Source organism: Physcomitrium patens, chromosome 23 (genome assembly GCF_059467195.1).
Source record: "Physcomitrium patens ecotype Gransden chromosome 23, ASM5946719v1, whole genome shotgun sequence".
Lineage (NCBI taxonomy): Eukaryota > Viridiplantae > Streptophyta > Bryopsida > Funariales > Funariaceae > Physcomitrium > Physcomitrium patens.
The window spans coordinates 12,512,490-12,530,923 of record NC_143432.1 but is presented as its reverse complement, the minus strand read 5'-3'; the positions used below and the strand labels follow the sequence as shown (position 1 = coordinate 12,530,923).

The window sequence follows — 18,434 nt, the reverse complement described above, 5'->3', positions numbered from 1 at the left end:
TAAAATGATTGGAAAATTCTTTTATCATCAATAAAAAAATTCTATATTAATATAATATATTTTTCTATTTAATAAACATATTTTATATTAATTATGATTATTATCTATAATTTGATATTTTTACTTTCAAAACTTAATAATCTTGCAGTAAAAGATTTGTCAAATAATTTATCAAAGTCACATGCAATAATAAAGAAAAAATTATAAAAAGCTCAAGAATAATTAAAGACCAATATAAATAGTAATTATAAGGAACAACCTCAATTCTACTTTGGAGATATAGTATGAATATTTTGTAGTAATATCAAGATTATTTGTCCTTGCGACATTTTGGATTATTGTAGATTGTGACCATTTTTTATTTGTAAATAAATCAATCTAGTTGCATATCAATCATACTTACCAAATTGTATAAAGATCTATCTTTTTTTTCGTGTATATCTTCTTGAGTCATATAAAATAATGGATATACAAATGTATATATATATATATATATATATATATATAATATTTTTTCTATAAAAGTAGATAATAATCAAGAATTTGAGGTAGAAGAAGTTTTAGACTTAAAGAAGTATCAAAATAAGTAAGAATATCTTGTACATTAGTATGGAGTTATATTATGTGAAGTCTTACTTGAAAATGCACCTTGCACTTAGTTATGGAAGGTAAATTAGAAATTATAATAACAAGGTCCTAGCAACTTTAATAGAAATTTAAATAAATCCAACTAATGCTTAAAAATCATAATAAAATCCAAAAGAAGTCTTAAAAAACTTATAAAAGAAACATAATAAAATCCTTTAAAATTTCTAAAAAGACCATAAAAAACCATAGAAAAATCTTCATAAAATATCAAAAATAAAAATCTTAAGTAAATTCTAATCAAATCCTAATGTAATGATAATAAAATTCTAATAAAATTCTAATGAAATCCTAAACAAATCATAATAAAATCTTATATGAATTTTAACGAAATCCTTTAAAAAATCTAATAATATCTTAAATCCTCAATCAAATCCTAATCAAATCTTAAATCTTAAATAAATCCTTAACTTCAACAACTTAATAATATTATTATATATTTTGATTCAAAATTTGTGGACTTTTCAATTACTTAATTGAAATCATATACGAAAAATTTGAAGAAGATCAAATTTACTAAATAGAAGATAAATTCCATAATCCACTTGGATGTTGGTCGGTATCCTTTTCTAATCTTACTACCAATTTTCTAGCATCAATATCTCTTAAAAATCCTATCTTATGGCTCTTAAATTTTTTATTATTTTTAAAAATTAAGTCTAATATTATTTTAAAAAAATAAATCAATCCAACTAAAAAATTGATATAAGACTTAAAAATCCTCACTCATCCTTTAAACTTCAATTTCTAAGATCCCAACTTTTTTAAAATTTTGTAACCTTAAAATGTAGCACTTGATTAAGCTTAAACTTACAATATACATTTAATACAATATTTTATATTTAATCACAAAATTTCACTTATAAAATATCTATCAATCTTATATAATTCTCTTAAGTATAAATTCTTTATATTTTTCAAAATCCAAAATCACCTCAAAACAACCCTCACTTTTCAAAGCCTTAATAAAGTCATTACAAATTTAAATCACTCAAATCTAATACTCAAAAAACCTCTCTTTATTTTGCTTCCAAATCTTATTTTTAATCAACCAATAAACATTTGAAATGCCATAGGTGTATAATTTTGTACTTTGGGATTTGATTTTCACTCTAGTGCACAACATGTCCTCTTTTAATATCAAATTTTGATTTTTTAAAGTAATTTATGCTCCAAATTATTCTCAACTCTTTCCTAGAGATGTTTATATTATTTATTTTTCTTATCTACTTTAATTTGTCTTATTTATGGCCTTGTAAAGTAAGTAGAAGTCAATTTTATAAACAAAAAATATTAACTACCTTCTTAAATACTATCTATACTTCTAAGTTAATTTGCTATAATATTTTTAATTGATCTATTTTATAATATTTTTTCACTGAATAGCCATGTCATAATACATTTGTAGATATGATATTAGTAAATGCATATAGAAGTTATTAAAGAATCTTACAAATGAAGCAAAATAAAGTTGATATTTTTTATTGAAAAAATCCATCAAAACAAAGATGAATAGTCAATCAATTTGTTGCATCTTGGATTTATTCAACACGTGAATATTGCTTATAGAATTTGTTTTTAATAGAGAGAATAATATCACAAATATAATCAATATTATTATTTATTTAGGAAAGAAGAATCATATAGATATGGATTTAAATATCATATGGATTTAAATATGGAGCAGCTTCTTAAAAGCTTAACAAATACAATTTTGACTTTATACATGTTTATATATGATTATTAGGTTGAAATTTTGGCTAACAAATTGGCCACATATCACACATGTTGGCCACTTGTGGTACAAATTGGTCATGTAGAGTATACATATGAGACTTGCCATATAAGTTAAACATGTGTTTGAAGTCCTATAGAATGTTGCCACATAGCTTCTAGTTAGATAGTATATATAGAAGTAAAAATGAAATCTTTTTTATTTTTGTAAACTCATTTATAGCTTTTATTTTAATTTCAAGGTTCTTTTTGTTTTTGGCAATAGTCATATCAATTTTTTACTTAAATATACATACTTTCCTATTCCCTGTTTATAATATTTTTTTGAAACATATTTAATTAATTTATTTTTATTTTTCTTGTTCTAATCCTTGAAAATACTTTATATAATAAAAATATTATTTTTTTATAAGTATTTATTTTAAATTTAATATTAAATATTTAAAATAATTATATTATTTATTTCTAATATCAAAATTCATAATTTTAGTATATCTCTATTTTTTAGTTAATTTAATTTTAAACCACAAAAGAATAAAAAAAGATCAAAGAATAATTATAAAACAAGATATATTAAGTTGTATGAATTCACAATTTTATGAGGTTCTTTGATACCATGATATTAAATATTAAGACTTCAAAAAAAAATTAAAACTATATGTATATATATATATATATGTATGTATGTATGTATATATAATCTATGCCATTTATTGAAGTTTTTTAAATGCTAGTATCTATTAAAAACTAAAAATAGTTTTAGTTAATTTTTATACAAAACTGATCAAAGCACTACAGTCGTAAAACACGTTCACATCCATTTTTCCACCCAAAAATTACATAATCTAGAACGTACAAAAAACTGAATATCAACAGCAAGAGTTTGCAAATAAAAATACACATCAAAAAAGCAAAGCCAAACCAACATCAACACTAGCACAAAATTTTAGAACGAGAATGGATGGAAAACTTTTCCGTTGGTAATGCGCTTTTTGGAGCACACGAACTTTTTGGGCGGCCTCCCTGGAAATCATGAAAAATATGACACGTGGACTCACTCTCCGACCAACCCCTCCGACCTGAAACAACGCCTCCATGGGCTTAGGGGTGGAATCCACGGTAAAAGACCGCGCTTACCGGTCCATCTCTCCGGGAGAGCCTATGCCCGTTCCCTCGTGTTTTTCGCTTGTTACCCAATGTGGCTCTGCTATCCACTGCGGTGCCCCTTCTTCCAATCCGCGAAGAATCCTTCGCTATTTTTTTTATAGCTTCGTAGCTTACCGCCTTTTGTCTGGTGAATTGATTCTTCTTCTTAAGTAGAGGAAGTGTTCATGAGCTGAGCGATTTCATTTCGAGGTGGTGGTACAAGATCTATGAATGTAGAGCTGATTGGATTGTAGAGAAAGGGCGTGTGTACAGCGTGGTCGTCGTTCTGTGTCGCATACGGTCGTGAGGAATTGTGAATGTGGCAGTTGTTGAAATCCGTTGCCATGGGCAGTAGCGAGACTACTCTGAGGCCGAAGGGGGACGCCAACCAGTCTGGTCATGGTGGCATCAGACAATCCACGCACTACAGAAAGATTAAGGATGATTATGAGTCTGTGGAGGAAGTGCAACAAGCTCTGCGTGATGCCGGGTTGGAATCGTCCAATCTTGTAGTTGGCATAGATTTTACGAAGAGTAATGAGTGGACAGGGAAGAATTCTTTTGGCGGAAGGAGCTTGCACGCCATCGGAGGAGATCTGAACCCTTACGAGAGAGCGCTCAGTATTGTCGGTAGAACGTTGTCTTCATTTGACGAGGATAATCTTATCCCCTGCTTTGGATTTGGTGATGCCACCACCCATGACACGGAAGCATTCAGCTTCTACGCCGATCATCGACCCTGCGATGGCTTTGAGGAGGCTCTGGCCCGGTACAGATCTATTGCGCCGCACATACGTCTCGCTGGACCGACTTCTTTTGCTCCTGTCATCAATGCCGCCGTTGACATCGTTGAAAAAACTGGGGGGCAGTACCACGTACTGGTCATTATTGCAGGTTAGTTTGTGATTGCGTCATCTCCGTTGCCTTTTTTTGTATCTTTTAGGGATTCTAGAGTGTTACTTGCGAAGGACATTTTTTATCATTTAAATTACGGAAATTCCGAGGCAGCTGCGGACGTGATATTCGTGTCATGCAAATGCCTTCCTCTGTTTCTTGAAGTAAAATCTTCAACTCCATTCCTCCATGAGTCCCGCAATCTAGGGATCGCCTTTGAATGATGATTACCTTCTGGTGTTTTATTTCGATCACTATTTACTGTATAATCTTGATGCATGATAGAAACTAGTGGTTGTTAAATTGATTTGTGCTAATCTGCTTGATTGTGTCCTCACATCGCCAAGCGTTGAGTAATGTCACAGATGGGCAGGTCACAAGAAGTGTTAATACTCAAGAAGGGCAGCTGAGTCCTCAAGAGCAGGCAACTGTAGACGCCATCGTCAATGCAAGCAAATACGCGCTGTCAATCGTGCTTGTAGGCGTGGGTGACGGACCCTGGGACACAATGCAAAGATTCGACGACGATTTACCACAACGAAATTTCGACAATTTCCAGTTCGTCAACTACACTGAGATCATGCTGCACAACTTACCTCCCATGGTAGCAGACGCCAAATTTGCTCTCCAGGCACTCATGGAGATTCCCCAGCAGTACAACGCGACCAAGGAGATTGAAATCCTGGGCACGCAAAGAGGGCATTCCCCTGGCATTGAACTCCTTCCCCCTCCACCCAAGGTCTTGCAGATGGATGAGCGTCCTAGTCCTATGCAAGACGCCTGTCCGACTCGGAGCCCTTCCGAGCGATTTTCTCGCGACAATGACGGCTCTCGACGTGGATCTGGATTCCGTTCACGTGTTACTGATGAAGGTGAGCACACTGACTGCGCTCTGTTTGTCTCAGCCTGAAAGAACATGGTCTTCAATTGTTGCCCCTCTGACCGTCTCTGCCGAAGCACATATTGCTGAAGCTAATGGTTTCGTGTAATTGATCCTTCGTTAATTGTACAGGTCCTTCGTAATGCAATGTACAATTGCTCACCTCTTCAACAAATGGGACAATCTCTGGCATTAGGTAAGGACGACTGTACTTGATAGTAAGTAATTGTAGGCTAGCACGAGCTTGATTCAATTCGAACTTAAGATTAATTTAAGGTCTGGATTTTTATGATCCTCATATGTATTTACGATTTTTTTTTACCACTTTCTTCAAAGCATTTAGTTTCAGGTTTTTTCTAAAAATGTGTGTTTGATGTAAGTTCAGACCGTCAATATGACAATGATAAACACGGAACCTGTAATGGTTTACATTCATGAATATTTATCCAAGTTTGATTGAGTTTGGAATCTTCAATATTAGAATAAATTATTCTTGATCCAAGTCGCAAATTTTTCATAACAATCTGTATTCTCAAATAAAATATTACGACGGTTTTAGTGAATGTATCTAAAAATAATTATGTGCATCTTTTTCGCTTAATTGAAAAAATGTGACTAAGTAGACCTTTACAATCATCCTACAACTTAGCTTAGTAGTTCGATTTAAGAACGAATAAGAATCGTTAATAATGTGTTGTGTTGAAACAAAGGAATCTATCTTCTGTAGTTGACCATGTCTTTTTTCATAAAAATATAAATGTAAAAAAGGTTATGAAAATTCTAAACTAACCTGGATCACTGTAGTCTATCAATGTCATTTATAAGATACTTAAATAAGCAGCAATGTTTAACAAGCAACTATGCTTAATCAGCAAGTGGAACAATGTTTTTCAACCCAGCAACGTATTCACCTGTCGATATCTGAGGATTAACCATGTTCTACCAGGAAGTAGAACTGAGATCGTGGTGCGCGAAATGCGAGGGCTAAAATCGCCCACCACATTCTCAACAATCTCCTGCGCAAGAATGACTTGCTCTGTTACCGTGAACATCGACATTTCAACGATGAGCAAGAAACTGCTGAGATGAAGAAAACAGAAAAGGGTGGATCCATTAACAGGGGCTATCACGGAATAGAGTTGTGTGTCGATGTGCATGTTAGAAGACGCTACGCAGATCTCGAAGCTTTCAGTGCCATGCTCACGTCAAACCACAACCTCAAGCACTATCAACCTACAATTAAGTACATGAGATAGACCACTATCATTCTCATTTGGCATTAAAGGTATGATAAAAGTACATGTTTTGGGACCACCATGTTTATCATCCATCCACCCATTTCATGTATAAATCAGTCCTGTTTCCTTCATCTACCCCTTGCCGGTGAGTGGCGTTAGTGACCTTTCCTTTGAGTGTGTCTTGCTGGTCACTCCAGAGGCTCACCCCAGACTACACACCCCATCGGTATATCACCCACCCACAAAATAATCTCATTTCATTCATCAATCCTTGGTGACTCGTGTCAGTCCAGAGACAATCCCTGGCTACCATCCATCCATTTGTAAACTTATCATTCTTCATTCATCTATCCTTGGCTGGTGAGTGAGTTGGTTTCGTCACCTAGTTCGATCGATTTCCTTGGGTATCACTCCAAAAAGCACCCCATGCAAAAAAATTCAGGCTCATCGTTCGCTCCGCCCGTTTTCTGCATAAAACCAACCATTCCATTCATTCTCCATCACCTTGGCTATTGGGAAGGAATTGCTGGCTGATGTCAAAGAATAGCCGTGTCTGATATTACACCGCTCTGCTTGCGATCTCAAGTGGTCTCTGTCTCTCATTTCGCTTGTCTTGTGCTATCTGCTCTTGCTGTGGTCCTGCAACTACAGGTTGATGACTAAACGGTAGATTTGTAGGGAGGACGCGAGGATGGAGTTGATCCTTTCGTGCCTCTCACGTAATGTGCTTGTTGATTTGTTTCAGCTTTGTTAGTGGGGGTCCGTGAATGGGAGAATGGTATACTCAGCCGCTAGTATATTATCTAGAATTTTGCGTTGTTCTGAGTTTTACAATTGAAACTTTTGAGCATTCCAGATCATACGAACCGAGCATCTGATCTTCTCAACATGCTTTTTGGAGTGCAGATTGCGACTGCTGCTGTCTAGGTGGGCGTCGCCCCAATTTCCGGACATGTTGTAGCAAGCATGGGAGACCCAACCTGCAAGAACGGCTTTAATTCTAACACGGCTGAGAAAACGGGTAAGGGGGAATCACGAATTCAGGGTGAGACTGCTGGGCAAGGTGGTAGTGCGGGGAGAGCAGCGAGGGTGAATGAACTGATTTCAGAGCGACGACGGTAAGCAGTGCCAAGAAATCAGTGAGCGGGTGAAGCAGCAGGGAGCCGAGGAAAGTCACAAGATTGAAATTTATAGATTGCATGAGTAGCAATATCTGGGTGCAGACTACATTGCGGAGGATTACATGCAGGGCAGCAACTCTGTCCCTAGCGAGGGACAGCTGGAGCCAGAGAGGAGTGCTGCTTACAACCATTATAACTCGGAAGCCGCGGAGGCACGGCACTCCTTCCTACAGAGTGCTCTCCCAACCTACACATACACGAAGACGGGTGCCTTTGACGTAGCCATAACCCAGGAGGTGTTCGTGGAGGTGGATTCGGGCCACTCCATCCGTTCGTATCTGCGCAGAGTGCAAGTGGAGCAGGATTTGGCATTCTACAAGCAAGCGTGCGAGAGCGACCCCGCGAATCGGTTTGCACCCTTCATGGACCAGCAGTGGTTCCTCGTCCACAAGACAAATTGGCAGCAGCGACTGCACGCTGACTTAACAGCTGGCCTGCCGAGAGAAAACCCTAAACTACCTGACTATGACCCTAAGATCACCGCGCATTGTATTATAATAATGATACAAGATGTGCATGCTGCTGCTCTGGATGCACTCCATGAAGCTGGCTAGGGATATTCTGTCGAATCATAACTACTGCTCAGATTCAAGCTTGGCCGCTGATCCAAAATTTGGGAACGGAAGGAGGGAACAGAGGGGAACCAGCGGGGCGGGGAGGAGTGATGTGTTTCCTCTGAGGGAAAAGGGGACTGGTCCAGATGCATAAAATTAACTGAGCAATTTCTACAAACATATTGTATATATGTATGTATATATATATATATATATATATATGATAAATTCTTCATGGATTTATCAATTCCACATTTAGTGGTATAATCAATGACTCACATTTGTGTGGAAAGGAATTTTGTTTGTCTACAAGGTTTAGAAATTGAATCTGGGTTTTTTGGAAATGATTTTGTGTTAAGGAATCCCAATTTTATATATTGTTTAGACTCGAATATTTATTCTTGGTGATATGGTCGATTATTAAAAATTTTGTAATTGTTACACTTTGCCATTATAAGAACTGCTTTACAATTGTAGTTACATTCCAATGAGAGTATCCAAAATAACAATGATCAAAATTCTTGTATTTTTATTGAAGACCCTTTTAATAATTTTAAAAATAAAATAAAAATTTTGTCTTTTATTTTTGATTTTTAAATTTAGTATTATTATAAATAAGAAAAATTATACAAATTACTAGATTTTCCTCTTTCTCATTCATGGTTATCTTTCAATAATCAAAACTACTTATAAGAATTTTTATGGCTATTTTCAACTTAAGTTTAAAATTTTGCAAATAAGTCTAGACACACATTCAAAGCATCTTAATAAAGTAGTTTTTGTACTAAATCAGTAAATTTTATAGAAATGCAAAATATATCAATTAATGATGATTTTTGGTATTTTACAATTACATAAATCACATAATATTTAGATTATAATATACTAAATATATTTTGAGAGTCATTCAAAATAAATTTGTAAACTAGGCATATTAGAGGATGATTTAAAAAAAAAAAAAAAAAAAAAAAAAAAGTGTTGATCCGAACAAAAAAATTGACAAAGGTTAAGCAATTTTTAAAAAAAAAATTTTAATTTTATTTCACTTTATTGTGTATGGATTTAGAGCTAAGAGTGTAGCCCACAAGCCAAATGAACATGAAAAGATTGTCTATTGTTCTACAAAGCATAGTCTAAAGATAGATTGAATTATTGAAATAGTAAGAGGCTTCAAACATGACACTTTTGCAAAACCAAATAACTAGGATTCAACACCTCATATTTCTAGGATCACTCAAAATATCAAATCCAAAATATCATCATTCAAACTTTATTACCTCCTGATTCAAACTTATTTACCTCCTTGATATGGAGTCAAAGACGGAAGGAAGCCGAGTCAAGCGAAGCAATTTTTGATATTTGACCCCCCCCCCTCTTTTGATATTTCAATTTCAAAATCACCCACCTTGCAAGGTGAAGTATCAATTGATATTTCAAAAATATCCCAAGTGAAATATCACCCAAAAAGACCATGTTTGAAACCCCCTAATGAAGCTATATGAATTTTAGAGAAGTGGGTTATTAAAGGGATGCTCATTTCATTCTCTTGCTGAATGATGCTAGCTTCATTGTTGTAGGAATAAAAGAGTGCATCCAGATGTCCTTGCAGATGTGATTTTTTTACCAAGTTAGACGCAACTGGTTAGTCCTTGAGAGTGGAGTGGAATCAATTCACCGCCTGTTGAGACAAGTTTTGATCACAGTTATTGCAATTTTTCTAACGAGCAACAAGGATGAGGAATTTAATGAGATACATGAACGCTTTAGTTGAGAGATATTTGCTTGCTGGAGACCAGTATCCAGCTTTCAGTGTAAACCTGCATTTTGCTTTCCGAGCTCCGGATGTTTCAACCTCTGCCTTCTGAAATAGTGGGTTTATACTATAGCCATTTTATGTTAATCTTGTAAAGGATTTTGTTAAATCCTTGTTGGAGTTGGTCAAAGCGTGTGTGTTCATCCTTCTGTTCAGGAAAACCGAGACTTTTGTAAAAATAAAAATAAAAAGCATGCAAGCTGGTGTCGAATTTGATGAGAGCCGCTCCGGACCATTAACTGTAACACTTCCAATTAGCGGACGGCTTTTTGAGTCGGCAACTTCTGAGCCGGCATCGAAGTTAAACAATAAACTGGACACGCCTCAGCTTATGGTGCATACTTTAGGGTTTTATAGAATAACAACAGGTGAAGCATTCTTCTGTGCCTGATATTACACCGCTGTGCTTGCGATCCTCAAGTCGTCTCTGTCTCTCATTTCCAATTATTATGTTATTAGTTTATTTAATTACTAAAAAATACTAGCATTAGATCCTTTTTTGGATTTCATCCACACAATCATGCTTCAAAACAAACCTTAGCAAACACTTATTTTGATAATCTGACTCTTAATTTCTTCCCCAATATTTAACTACATATAACTTGCACCCTGTTGGTACCTGGAAGGGCCTAGTCAACTTCTTTTTTTCTTTTTTTTTTCTTTTCTTTTTATTTTTGTCATTGTGATAAGTTGTGGTACCTGAATTCCCAAATCCAAATTTGTGTCTGTTCCTGTTGCATCAATGCTTTGAGCTTTTTGACATTATTATCCCTAAATTTAATGGCAAAAATAGCAAAAATACTTTCTCCGGCTGTGGCTGTGACCTTCATTGTGTTGGTTCCAACCAAACCGTAAACATCATTGATGTTTTAGTTGTTGACATCAAAAAATTGATTTTGCCGCACAGTGTGAGAGGACCAGCCTCAAGCCCACACTGAAATCAAGCAGCTATTCCGCAATTTGGCATAACTACATCGCAAATTGGATCCAAGTCACATTGAAGAAAGGGAGAACGGAATTCAATACTTGAAATTCTGGAAGGGATGCAAGCGAAGAACTGTAAAGAAACTTTTTGATTGAATTACAGCAGAAAGACAACCACACCAAGCTGTCAACGTTCAATTTGTTGTTGCACAAGGCTCCCAATTGCACACAGTCTCCCTTAATATATTATACATAATCCAGCATTCAGGAACCATGGCTAGATTGATCCCACAAGAAATTCCCTTCATCAGATGAGTTGTCACAGGAGCGTAGAAGGAAATTCAAACTTACGCAGTTAGGGTCAACAAAGGAAAAAAAGACACTCAAATTCTCACCCAACTGTTCAGTTTTGACCAACCAAAGTTTCTGTAGCAAGATGATTAGATTGTTTGTTTATTTGTTTGTTTGTAGTTTATTTTATTATATTTTCTTGTTCGTTTGTTTGTTTGTTTATTTTTTTTCACCCACACCCAAGCTCTCCAAGGTTAGAGAAGTTGCAGTCAAGCCAAGTTTTATGTAAAAAAAATACATTTAAAATCAACTAATAAAAAGATTAACTTTTACCGACACTGGGAAAACTTACTTTTCTGTTATGGTTGTCGGTTTGTTCACCTACTTTGGAAGTCGTGCAGGGTCGTTAGCGGTTGGGTTTCCCAGTCCAGCGGAGATGCTATCGTTGTCTGAGGCCTACTGTCAAGCCTGATACAGCGCACGATTTCTAGCTTCCTCTTCTAATAGTGTGTGAACACCGTCATTTTGGAGACTATTAATGGGTAACTGTGCCTTCATTTAGACCATTCCTCTTCACCCATTACTCCTCATCCTGTTTCAGACTCCGGTGCGGAACCCTCCATGTCATCCACGAATCCTTCGATCCTTCGATGACAATGCTAAAACTGCATGTGTACTAGTTCTTCATGTCGATTTCTACAAAACTCTACACATCTAAGAATTGCCCACTACCAGGCCCTTGTTTCAAATCTGGACAGCACTCAACCAGTAAGAGTTTTGCCCTTTGACTCGTGCAATGGGACCGACAGAGGTCGCTGATAAGTCTGTTGCGCGTTCAAGGATTCGGCTGTCTTCTCACCTCTGAAGTCGTACATTGACAAGTCGAAACTGGGCTTCATAGCAAAAGCCTTCAGCGGTACATGTGTGTACTTTTGTATCATGTCATGTACTAAGCGATGCGAAGGAATTTACTTGTCTAATTATAGATATCCAGTGAAGAAAATCACTCCCCATTTTTCGTCAACGACCCACTGCACAAGCTTTTCTTTGGCTTTGGTTGTAATCTCCGTGCTAATGATGAAAGAGGCGACTGAAAAGAAGTCACACGGCGCAGCTCGAAAGTGGCAACACCACATGGAGGGATGAACTTCACATGAAAGTGTAGTCCACGCTGTGATCAGCAGCCATCAAACTACAGGAATTAGAACTGCATTGTGAAACCATGATTAACTTGAACAGCAGATGATTAGTGAGTTGCGGAGCAAAGAATGATGTTTTAATAACATAACTAAACAAAGACAGACTGATGTTTTTCCAAGTACTATGGCAAACATTGGCCAATAAGTGACTTGCTTTAATCGTCCAATCTCTTGTTGGTCTAGAATACCGCACACAAAACTAATATTCTATCACTCTTTTTTTATGTGATACAATCTCATCCAAGTGTAACACTCAACAATAAATGACATGTGGTGGTAACGGAGTGGCGAAGGCCAGGTATTGAGGTGCGCCTGATATGTTCCATGATCATACAGAAAAGGTTGATACTTGTAACACAATGTGTCTCAAAACGACCTCTAAGTGGCACCCATAGAACAATGCCACAAAGATGTTTTTATCTACTTTCAATCAAACAATGAGCCTATAGGATCGTGAATTCAGAGGTTTTAAGCTGATGATTCACTAGTATGAAGGTCATCATTTCAAAACTAAAATACACTATGCACCGAAGTTAAAATCTTGAAAACATCAGGCTAGTGAAGACAACGATTATTAGAAGCCTTAAATAAAATGAACTATAGTATGGTGCATTCAGTAACGGTTTTCTCTAGCAGTTGTGACCACATCCACTTTAGTACCCAACGTACACAGCTGCGTTAACCAAATAACAATCGTCATTCTTGTCTCCCATAGCCTCCAAAGCTACACCACTTGAACAAATGAGCCCTCCGTCCACAACCTCCACTTCCAGGATCTCGCCGCTACAAAAGGATTCCAGATAGTGTTCAGCAATCTTCACATCATAAGCATGTTAATTCCAAAAAATGAAGTGCAGACTCTATGAACTTGCTCTGCAACGACAGAAATTTCGGGTTCCTTGTCTGATTAATAACAGCCCCAGAAATATGGCAAACTACCCAACTTGAAACATTCTTAAAGAGCTCCATAATATTTCTAGTGAAGAATGTGGAGAGCAAAGACAACACTAGCAATTAACAACCTAGATACACTTTAAGTGTCTGCGGCATGATGACGAGCACTGATGCCTTGTACAGCTGATTGCTGAACACGATGATTCGCATCAGAAGCTTATTGACTTGATATGCAACCCTTTTCATCACAGAATAAAGCAGATGCTATCAAACAACAGTAGCGGAACCAAAAGTGGCACAGAAAACCACGCGAATCAGAGATATATCTGACTTACTACGGGAAAACAGCCTTCACTTTTTCAACATCCAGCTCTTTCTGCACAGAGCGAGGAACTCCAAGCTTTACCCTCAATTTCATTTGCTGATAAGAAACTCCGGGTAATGCACCTGCCCCACAAATTAATGAACATATGATGCAACAGAGCAACTACAAATCTTAGAGACATAGCATGTATGAAGCTGGTCAGCAAAATGCTGGTATGCAATCTAGCCAAATTGAACTCCCAAAAATTTACATTCAAAGTTATGGAGGTACCAGTTCGAAACGCAGGGATGGAGTTCGAGCTAATCGCATCTTTGCAAGCTCTTACAGCAGCTGAAGTGACATCCTGTCTGCACATTCCTACCATTAGTCAACGACACTGATGTAATAATCTTCCCAAAGTAATAATCTTTTTATAAAATTCATAACTACCGCGATGCATCAGCTCAGTAAAGGTCCCTTGAGACAGCATAGCTATGGCAATAAAACGCGTCATTTCTTAGAAAACTAACAAACAACGAACATTTTCCAAGAGCATGCCCAAATGCCGAGACGACGATAAGAATTCAAACAGAATTGCGGTCTTCCGAGGGAAAAAATAACTAGGAGAGTCGTAAACTGAGCCGATGAGCAAACTACCGGCGAATGATGCTGGTCGGATACACCAACAGTGATTTGCGAAAGAACCCACAACTGTAACCATGATATGTGAACTACAAACACAGCGAGGAAAACTGCGAAAGCCAGAAAACATACCCATGTTGATCGTATCCCGTCCCCATCTCCACAAACAGCAAACGAAAATTGCTCAAACCAGACGCTGCAGTTGATGTCGAACTTTCCATAATCTCAACCTTCGATACCTCTTGGCAAACGGCTCAATTCAATTCCACAAACCTCCTTTGCCTGCGAAGGCGAAAAAGACTTCGGTGAGGGCTTTGGAAGAGTGGCCGAAATGAGAAACGAGGGCAACGGTGATTCTGGGACGCTATGAGGTGTATTTTCTTACTGTTGAAACTACAAAAGTAGAAGCCCTAATTTTTCTTAATTGAGTCGCTATAGAAATTTTTAATCTATATTTATTTATTATTATTTTTTTTCGGAAGATCATTTATACCCACTCTGTAATGAACTTATGAGAATGACCACTGTTCAAATGGACTGCAAACTTGAACTTTATGGGAAAAAAAATTTTGAATTTTTAACTTTTGAATTCATAAACTAAAACCCCTAAACCCATGTGTATGTTCCTATTTTTACTTTTTGCTTTTGCAATGACCAACTATCTCTATTGAAAAATTTCGGACTCATTCTTATTGTTATTCATTATAGTTGATGACATGGATTTTACACTCAATTTTTTGAATCGTTTGAAAAATTAAATGTAACTAAAACTTTTGAAACACTAAGAATCATATATTTTTAGAGCTCATTAATGTAACAGAGTTAAACAAGAGGTATATACAGATAGTTGGATTGATCTATAGCAAACTAGTGGGAACATACGAAACTGGAAAAGTATTAAAAATAATTTTTAAAATAGTGATTTTGTATTAGAGTAATGCAAGCATATATTCAAATTTTTAGAGTTTGAGATAATTAAGCTTGCAAACATTTTTTGCTGCAAATTGTCTTTTGAGCTGGTATGACAGCATTTACATATAATAGATATAAAGAAACTTACAACAATTTTCATGCATTCTTCATGTTACAAAACACAAAACATATCAATTTAAATCAAGGTTAAAAAAAATACCACAAAAAGAATTACAAAACAGACAGGTAGCTTGTTTCAGATTTCTGATATTCCAAGCTCCAAACATCAAGCCAAAAATCCTCGTATCAAATTGGATGTACCCCAGGAATGGAGCCAAATGCCATCACATTTCAATGCCAAAATTTCAATCGTCAAAATGGGAACTTCTGGATCAAAATTTTCAACATCTAGGAATGAAAGCTATCTTTTCAAAAGAAGGTTTACTTTCAGCAAAACTTGTAAAAATAGACTTGTGCACTACACCATTTCATGTTTTAAATACATGAGATAATATATTCTATGTCAGTCTTTGATATTTCATTTATTTATTTGCTACACAATGAGTTGATGTGGTGGAGGTATATGACATGTAAATAAAACTATATCAATCATCAGTAAGAAAACAGCTGTTGTCGATGCTATGACGTTTAAAGGGCGACACACCAATGTCCGTCTTACTCATCAATACAAATTATCGGTGTGACCTGATCAACCATGAATGGAATTTATTCAATACAAACACTTCATTTTTCTACCCTACTGCTTTTACAAAGCTTAGACTAAACCATGAAATGAATACCTCTGAATCCATCCTCTGCCAGATTCTTCACGGGCTTACATAGCTTCGCAGGATGTTACACTTGAATATTGCCACTACTGCACACTATACAACCAAATTTTCCAGCCTGCATGCAGATGCTTCAATTTAAAAGCTTGCCGAGAGTGCATTCAAGACATGCTGTGGTTCATCATTCTTACCTGCAGTATGCTGCTCACCTTGTCGATTGAACTAAGGAGCAATGATAGATATGACCGATCCGCTGCAACAACTGCTCTCGGTGTGGGCAGACTTCGACCATGACCATGTAATCGATCCTGACACAGCATCCATCATGTGGCTGAGAGGGTCAATTGTTTGTTCCATCGATCTCCACGACAAGCATGTCTTATCCAACACTGGAGTAATCAAACGCGACTGTGTGAGCGGTTGGTGATCTGCTGGAGCTTGATGAGGACTCCCATGTTATCCTTGGGTTGCAGGAACAATTCAGACTTGTATCTTGCTCCTATGTTTGGAGTGTCGATGGGAAGGCTTCCTTCGCCTGCTTCGCCTATGTAGCCTGCTGCTGAGTTTATGTTGTCGACCTGAGACACAGATTTGCGATAAATTAGACGTATGAATCACTGAGGGTGAGCAGTTGTACAAATAAGGATGGTTAAAAACCATACCGCAAATGAGACGTGATGGATTCCACCGTTGGGATTCTTCTTGAGAAATTCGGCAACTGGACCATCCTGTCCCATAGGATGCATAAGTTCAATGCACACGTTTGGTAACTGAACAAAAACTTTGGTCATCTTGAGATCGGCGTGATGCTGCACACATACCACGGATAAGTTCCTTAACTACAATTGTACCAATTTAGGTTCCCAATCGAAATTCAACCTGAAGATTGTCATACATCGGCTAAATTCGGCATTGTAGGCATAGCTACCGACAACATGAAGTCACGTGCAGGAAATGCCAAGAGTTAGATATACATACCACAGGGTCACTGACTTGGGCGCCGAATACCATGCGGTAATGCTCGGCAGCAACTGGAAGGTCCAGAACAACAATGGCAATGTGTTGCAACCCCTTCACAACAAATGGAATGTCCTGAGGTGGGCTTCGGACAGCCCAACCGCCAACACGACCTCCGCTGCCAGCCCCAACATGTGCATTCATTGCTTGAGTTGCGCGAAAAGCTACTGGATGCGAGATTTCGGATAAAATCAGTCTACCTGCAGGAGCAATCACTCGTCGGAGAGCTCCAGCCATGATTGAAGAACCGATAGTCGAAATGAGAGCAACTACCTTTGTTTTATTAAATCGTATGATGAATTCTTACAACCTGTCACATAGAAATCAAAGTTTCAATAGCGTTAGTAGAATGCACCATCTAAACATGTGATCCAGAACGAATCAGCCATATCCGCTAATAGTCGTCCACTAGGTCCTACCAATCCAACTTACAAAGTCTAGGCAGATTCTTTACAACTTGAAATATAGGAGAAGTAATTTGTAAACGAAGGTGAAGTAAAACTTGAAGTTGGAAGTTCAACCAATCTAATGCTCTACGAGGAGACCAGGCAGATATGGCAGAGCAGCATGTCGAGATCAACCGTGGGGGTAGTAAGACTGAGCCAGATGCTCTAAACTCCATGTCTAAGGTTGTTTACGCTCACATTGACAAATTAGACCTGACGAAGAGGTTACTCGAACGCAAAGATAGAAGATAAACTTGCTGAGATTCTCGATCGTAGAGGCGTTTCTCAACTTCTAACCCAAACGATGACACACACGACAGTTTAACTGGGAAGAAACAGAGTATCAGAGAGACGGGCAACAACAACAAGGCATAGGAATACTCACAGCACAAGCAAGTTCTAAAGTGTTTCCGAGAAACCCACAAGCCCAAAACACAACAGCCACTGCAAAAAAGCATGGGAAACCAATAAATCCAACCCGAAGCTGCCAAAACACAGCACCTTCGCCAACTGGAACAGATTCCGACGGTTCTGCACTCAAATTGGAGCACGAAAGAAGGCGGCGCTGCTGTGTCCGTTGCGAAATTCAAAGTAGCGATGGATTCTCGGGTGCTGACAGAAAAGATGATGATCAGATGCTCTACAAATCAGTTGTCGAAATCGAACGCAATTGCTCGCCGGCACTGACGCCTTGCGGGCTCTGGCCTCGATTCTTATAACAGAGAAACTCAAGCACACAGTCACCAAAAAGTAGTTGCAAGCTTTTCAGGGTCAAAGTAAGGGCCAAACAATTGCTGAGCTCGAACCCCCGAATGACAGATAACGTAAAAGTTTCTCTACGCTTTTTCGTGTCAGAGTTGGGGCCAAACACCCCTTGAACTCGTACCACGGATGATATGACAACCATATTAGCAATACTGTTATTATTGGTT

General features: G+C 37.3%; 4 protein-coding genes across 5 annotated transcripts; 2 read left to right on the top strand and 2 right to left on the bottom strand.

Annotated features, from left to right (window-relative positions):
- Positions 1–3,595: 3,595 nt before the first annotated feature.
- LOC112275577 (E3 ubiquitin-protein ligase RGLG2) lies at positions 3,596–5,738 on the top strand. Its single transcript, XM_024506052.3, has 3 exons — positions 3,596–4,419; positions 4,785–5,291; positions 5,432–5,738. Exons 1-3 carry the CDS (start codon positions 3,843–3,845, stop codon positions 5,440–5,442), a joined length of 1,095 nt encoding a protein of 364 aa, XP_024361820.1. The 5' UTR covers positions 3,596–3,842; the 3' UTR covers positions 5,443–5,738.
- A 1,282-nt stretch (positions 5,739–7,020) lies between these two features.
- On the top strand, positions 7,021–8,543 carry LOC112275743 (uncharacterized). 2 transcript variants are annotated; one of them, XM_024506358.3, is made up of 2 exons: positions 7,021–7,125; positions 7,444–8,543. In XM_024506358.3, exon 2 carries the CDS (start codon positions 7,781–7,783, stop codon positions 8,270–8,272), a length of 492 nt encoding a protein of 163 aa, XP_024362126.1. In that variant the 5' UTR covers positions 7,021–7,125; positions 7,444–7,780; the 3' UTR covers positions 8,273–8,543. The 2 variants fall into 2 exon arrangements, with proteins under 2 accessions (XP_024362126.1, XP_024362127.1); XM_024506359.3 differs by having other exon boundaries at positions 7,055–7,188.
- Positions 8,544–12,770: 4,227 nt separating this feature from the next.
- Positions 12,771–14,667, bottom strand: LOC112275494 (uncharacterized). Its single transcript, XM_024505879.3, has 4 exons — positions 14,472–14,667; positions 13,989–14,065; positions 13,729–13,840; positions 12,771–13,282 (listed from the first exon to the last, which is right to left on the bottom strand). The coding sequence occupies exons 1-4, from the start codon at positions 14,558–14,560 to the stop codon at positions 13,153–13,155; spliced, it is 408 nt and encodes a 135-aa protein (XP_024361647.1). The 5' UTR covers positions 14,561–14,667; the 3' UTR covers positions 12,771–13,152.
- Positions 14,668–15,952: 1,285 nt separating this feature from the next.
- LOC112275493 (uncharacterized) lies at positions 15,953–18,147 on the bottom strand. The gene is made up of 5 exons (XM_090246595.1): positions 17,981–18,147; positions 17,330–17,366; positions 17,018–17,174; positions 16,702–16,848; positions 15,953–16,617 (listed from the first exon to the last, which is right to left on the bottom strand). The coding sequence occupies exons 3-5, from the start codon at positions 17,048–17,050 to the stop codon at positions 16,438–16,440; spliced, it is 360 nt and encodes a 119-aa protein (XP_090102721.1). The 5' UTR covers positions 17,051–17,174; positions 17,330–17,366; positions 17,981–18,147; the 3' UTR covers positions 15,953–16,437.
- Positions 18,148–18,434: the final 287 nt, after the last annotated feature.

Bases quoted from the DNA above. Each gene is read 5' to 3' on its own strand.
- LOC112275577 (XM_024506052.3), top strand. From the start codon at position 3,843: ATGTGGCAGTTGTTGAAATCCGTTGCCATGGGCAGTAGCGAGACTACT. The intron at 4,420-4,784 runs GTTAGTTTGTGA...GTAATGTCACAG, and splicing joins CGTACTGGTCATTATTGCAG to ATGGGCAGGTCACAAGAAGT.
- LOC112275743 (XM_024506358.3), top strand. From the start codon at position 7,781: ATGCAGGGCAGCAACTCTGTCCCTAGCGAGGGACAGCTGGAGCCAGAG.
- LOC112275494 (XM_024505879.3), bottom strand. From the start codon at position 14,560: ATGGAAAGTTCGACATCAACTGCAGCGTCTGGTTTGAGCAATTTTCGT. The intron at 14,066-14,471 runs GTATGTTTTCTG...AGGAATGTGCAG, and splicing joins ACGGGATACGATCAACATGG to ACAGGATGTCACTTCAGCTG. The intron at 13,283-13,728 runs GTAAGTCAGATA...ATCCTTTTGTAG, and splicing joins GTGAAGGCTGTTTTCCCGTA to CGGCGAGATCCTGGAAGTGG.
- LOC112275493 (XM_090246595.1), bottom strand. From the start codon at position 17,050: ATGGTATTCGGCGCCCAAGTCAGTGACCCTGTG. The intron at 16,849-17,017 runs GTATGTATATCT...GTATGTGTGCAG, and splicing joins CCCAAGTCAGTGACCCTGTG to CATCACGCCGATCTCAAGAT. The intron at 16,618-16,701 runs GTATGGTTTTTA...TCTGTGTCTCAG, and splicing joins TCCATCACGTCTCATTTGCG to GTCGACAACATAAACTCAGC.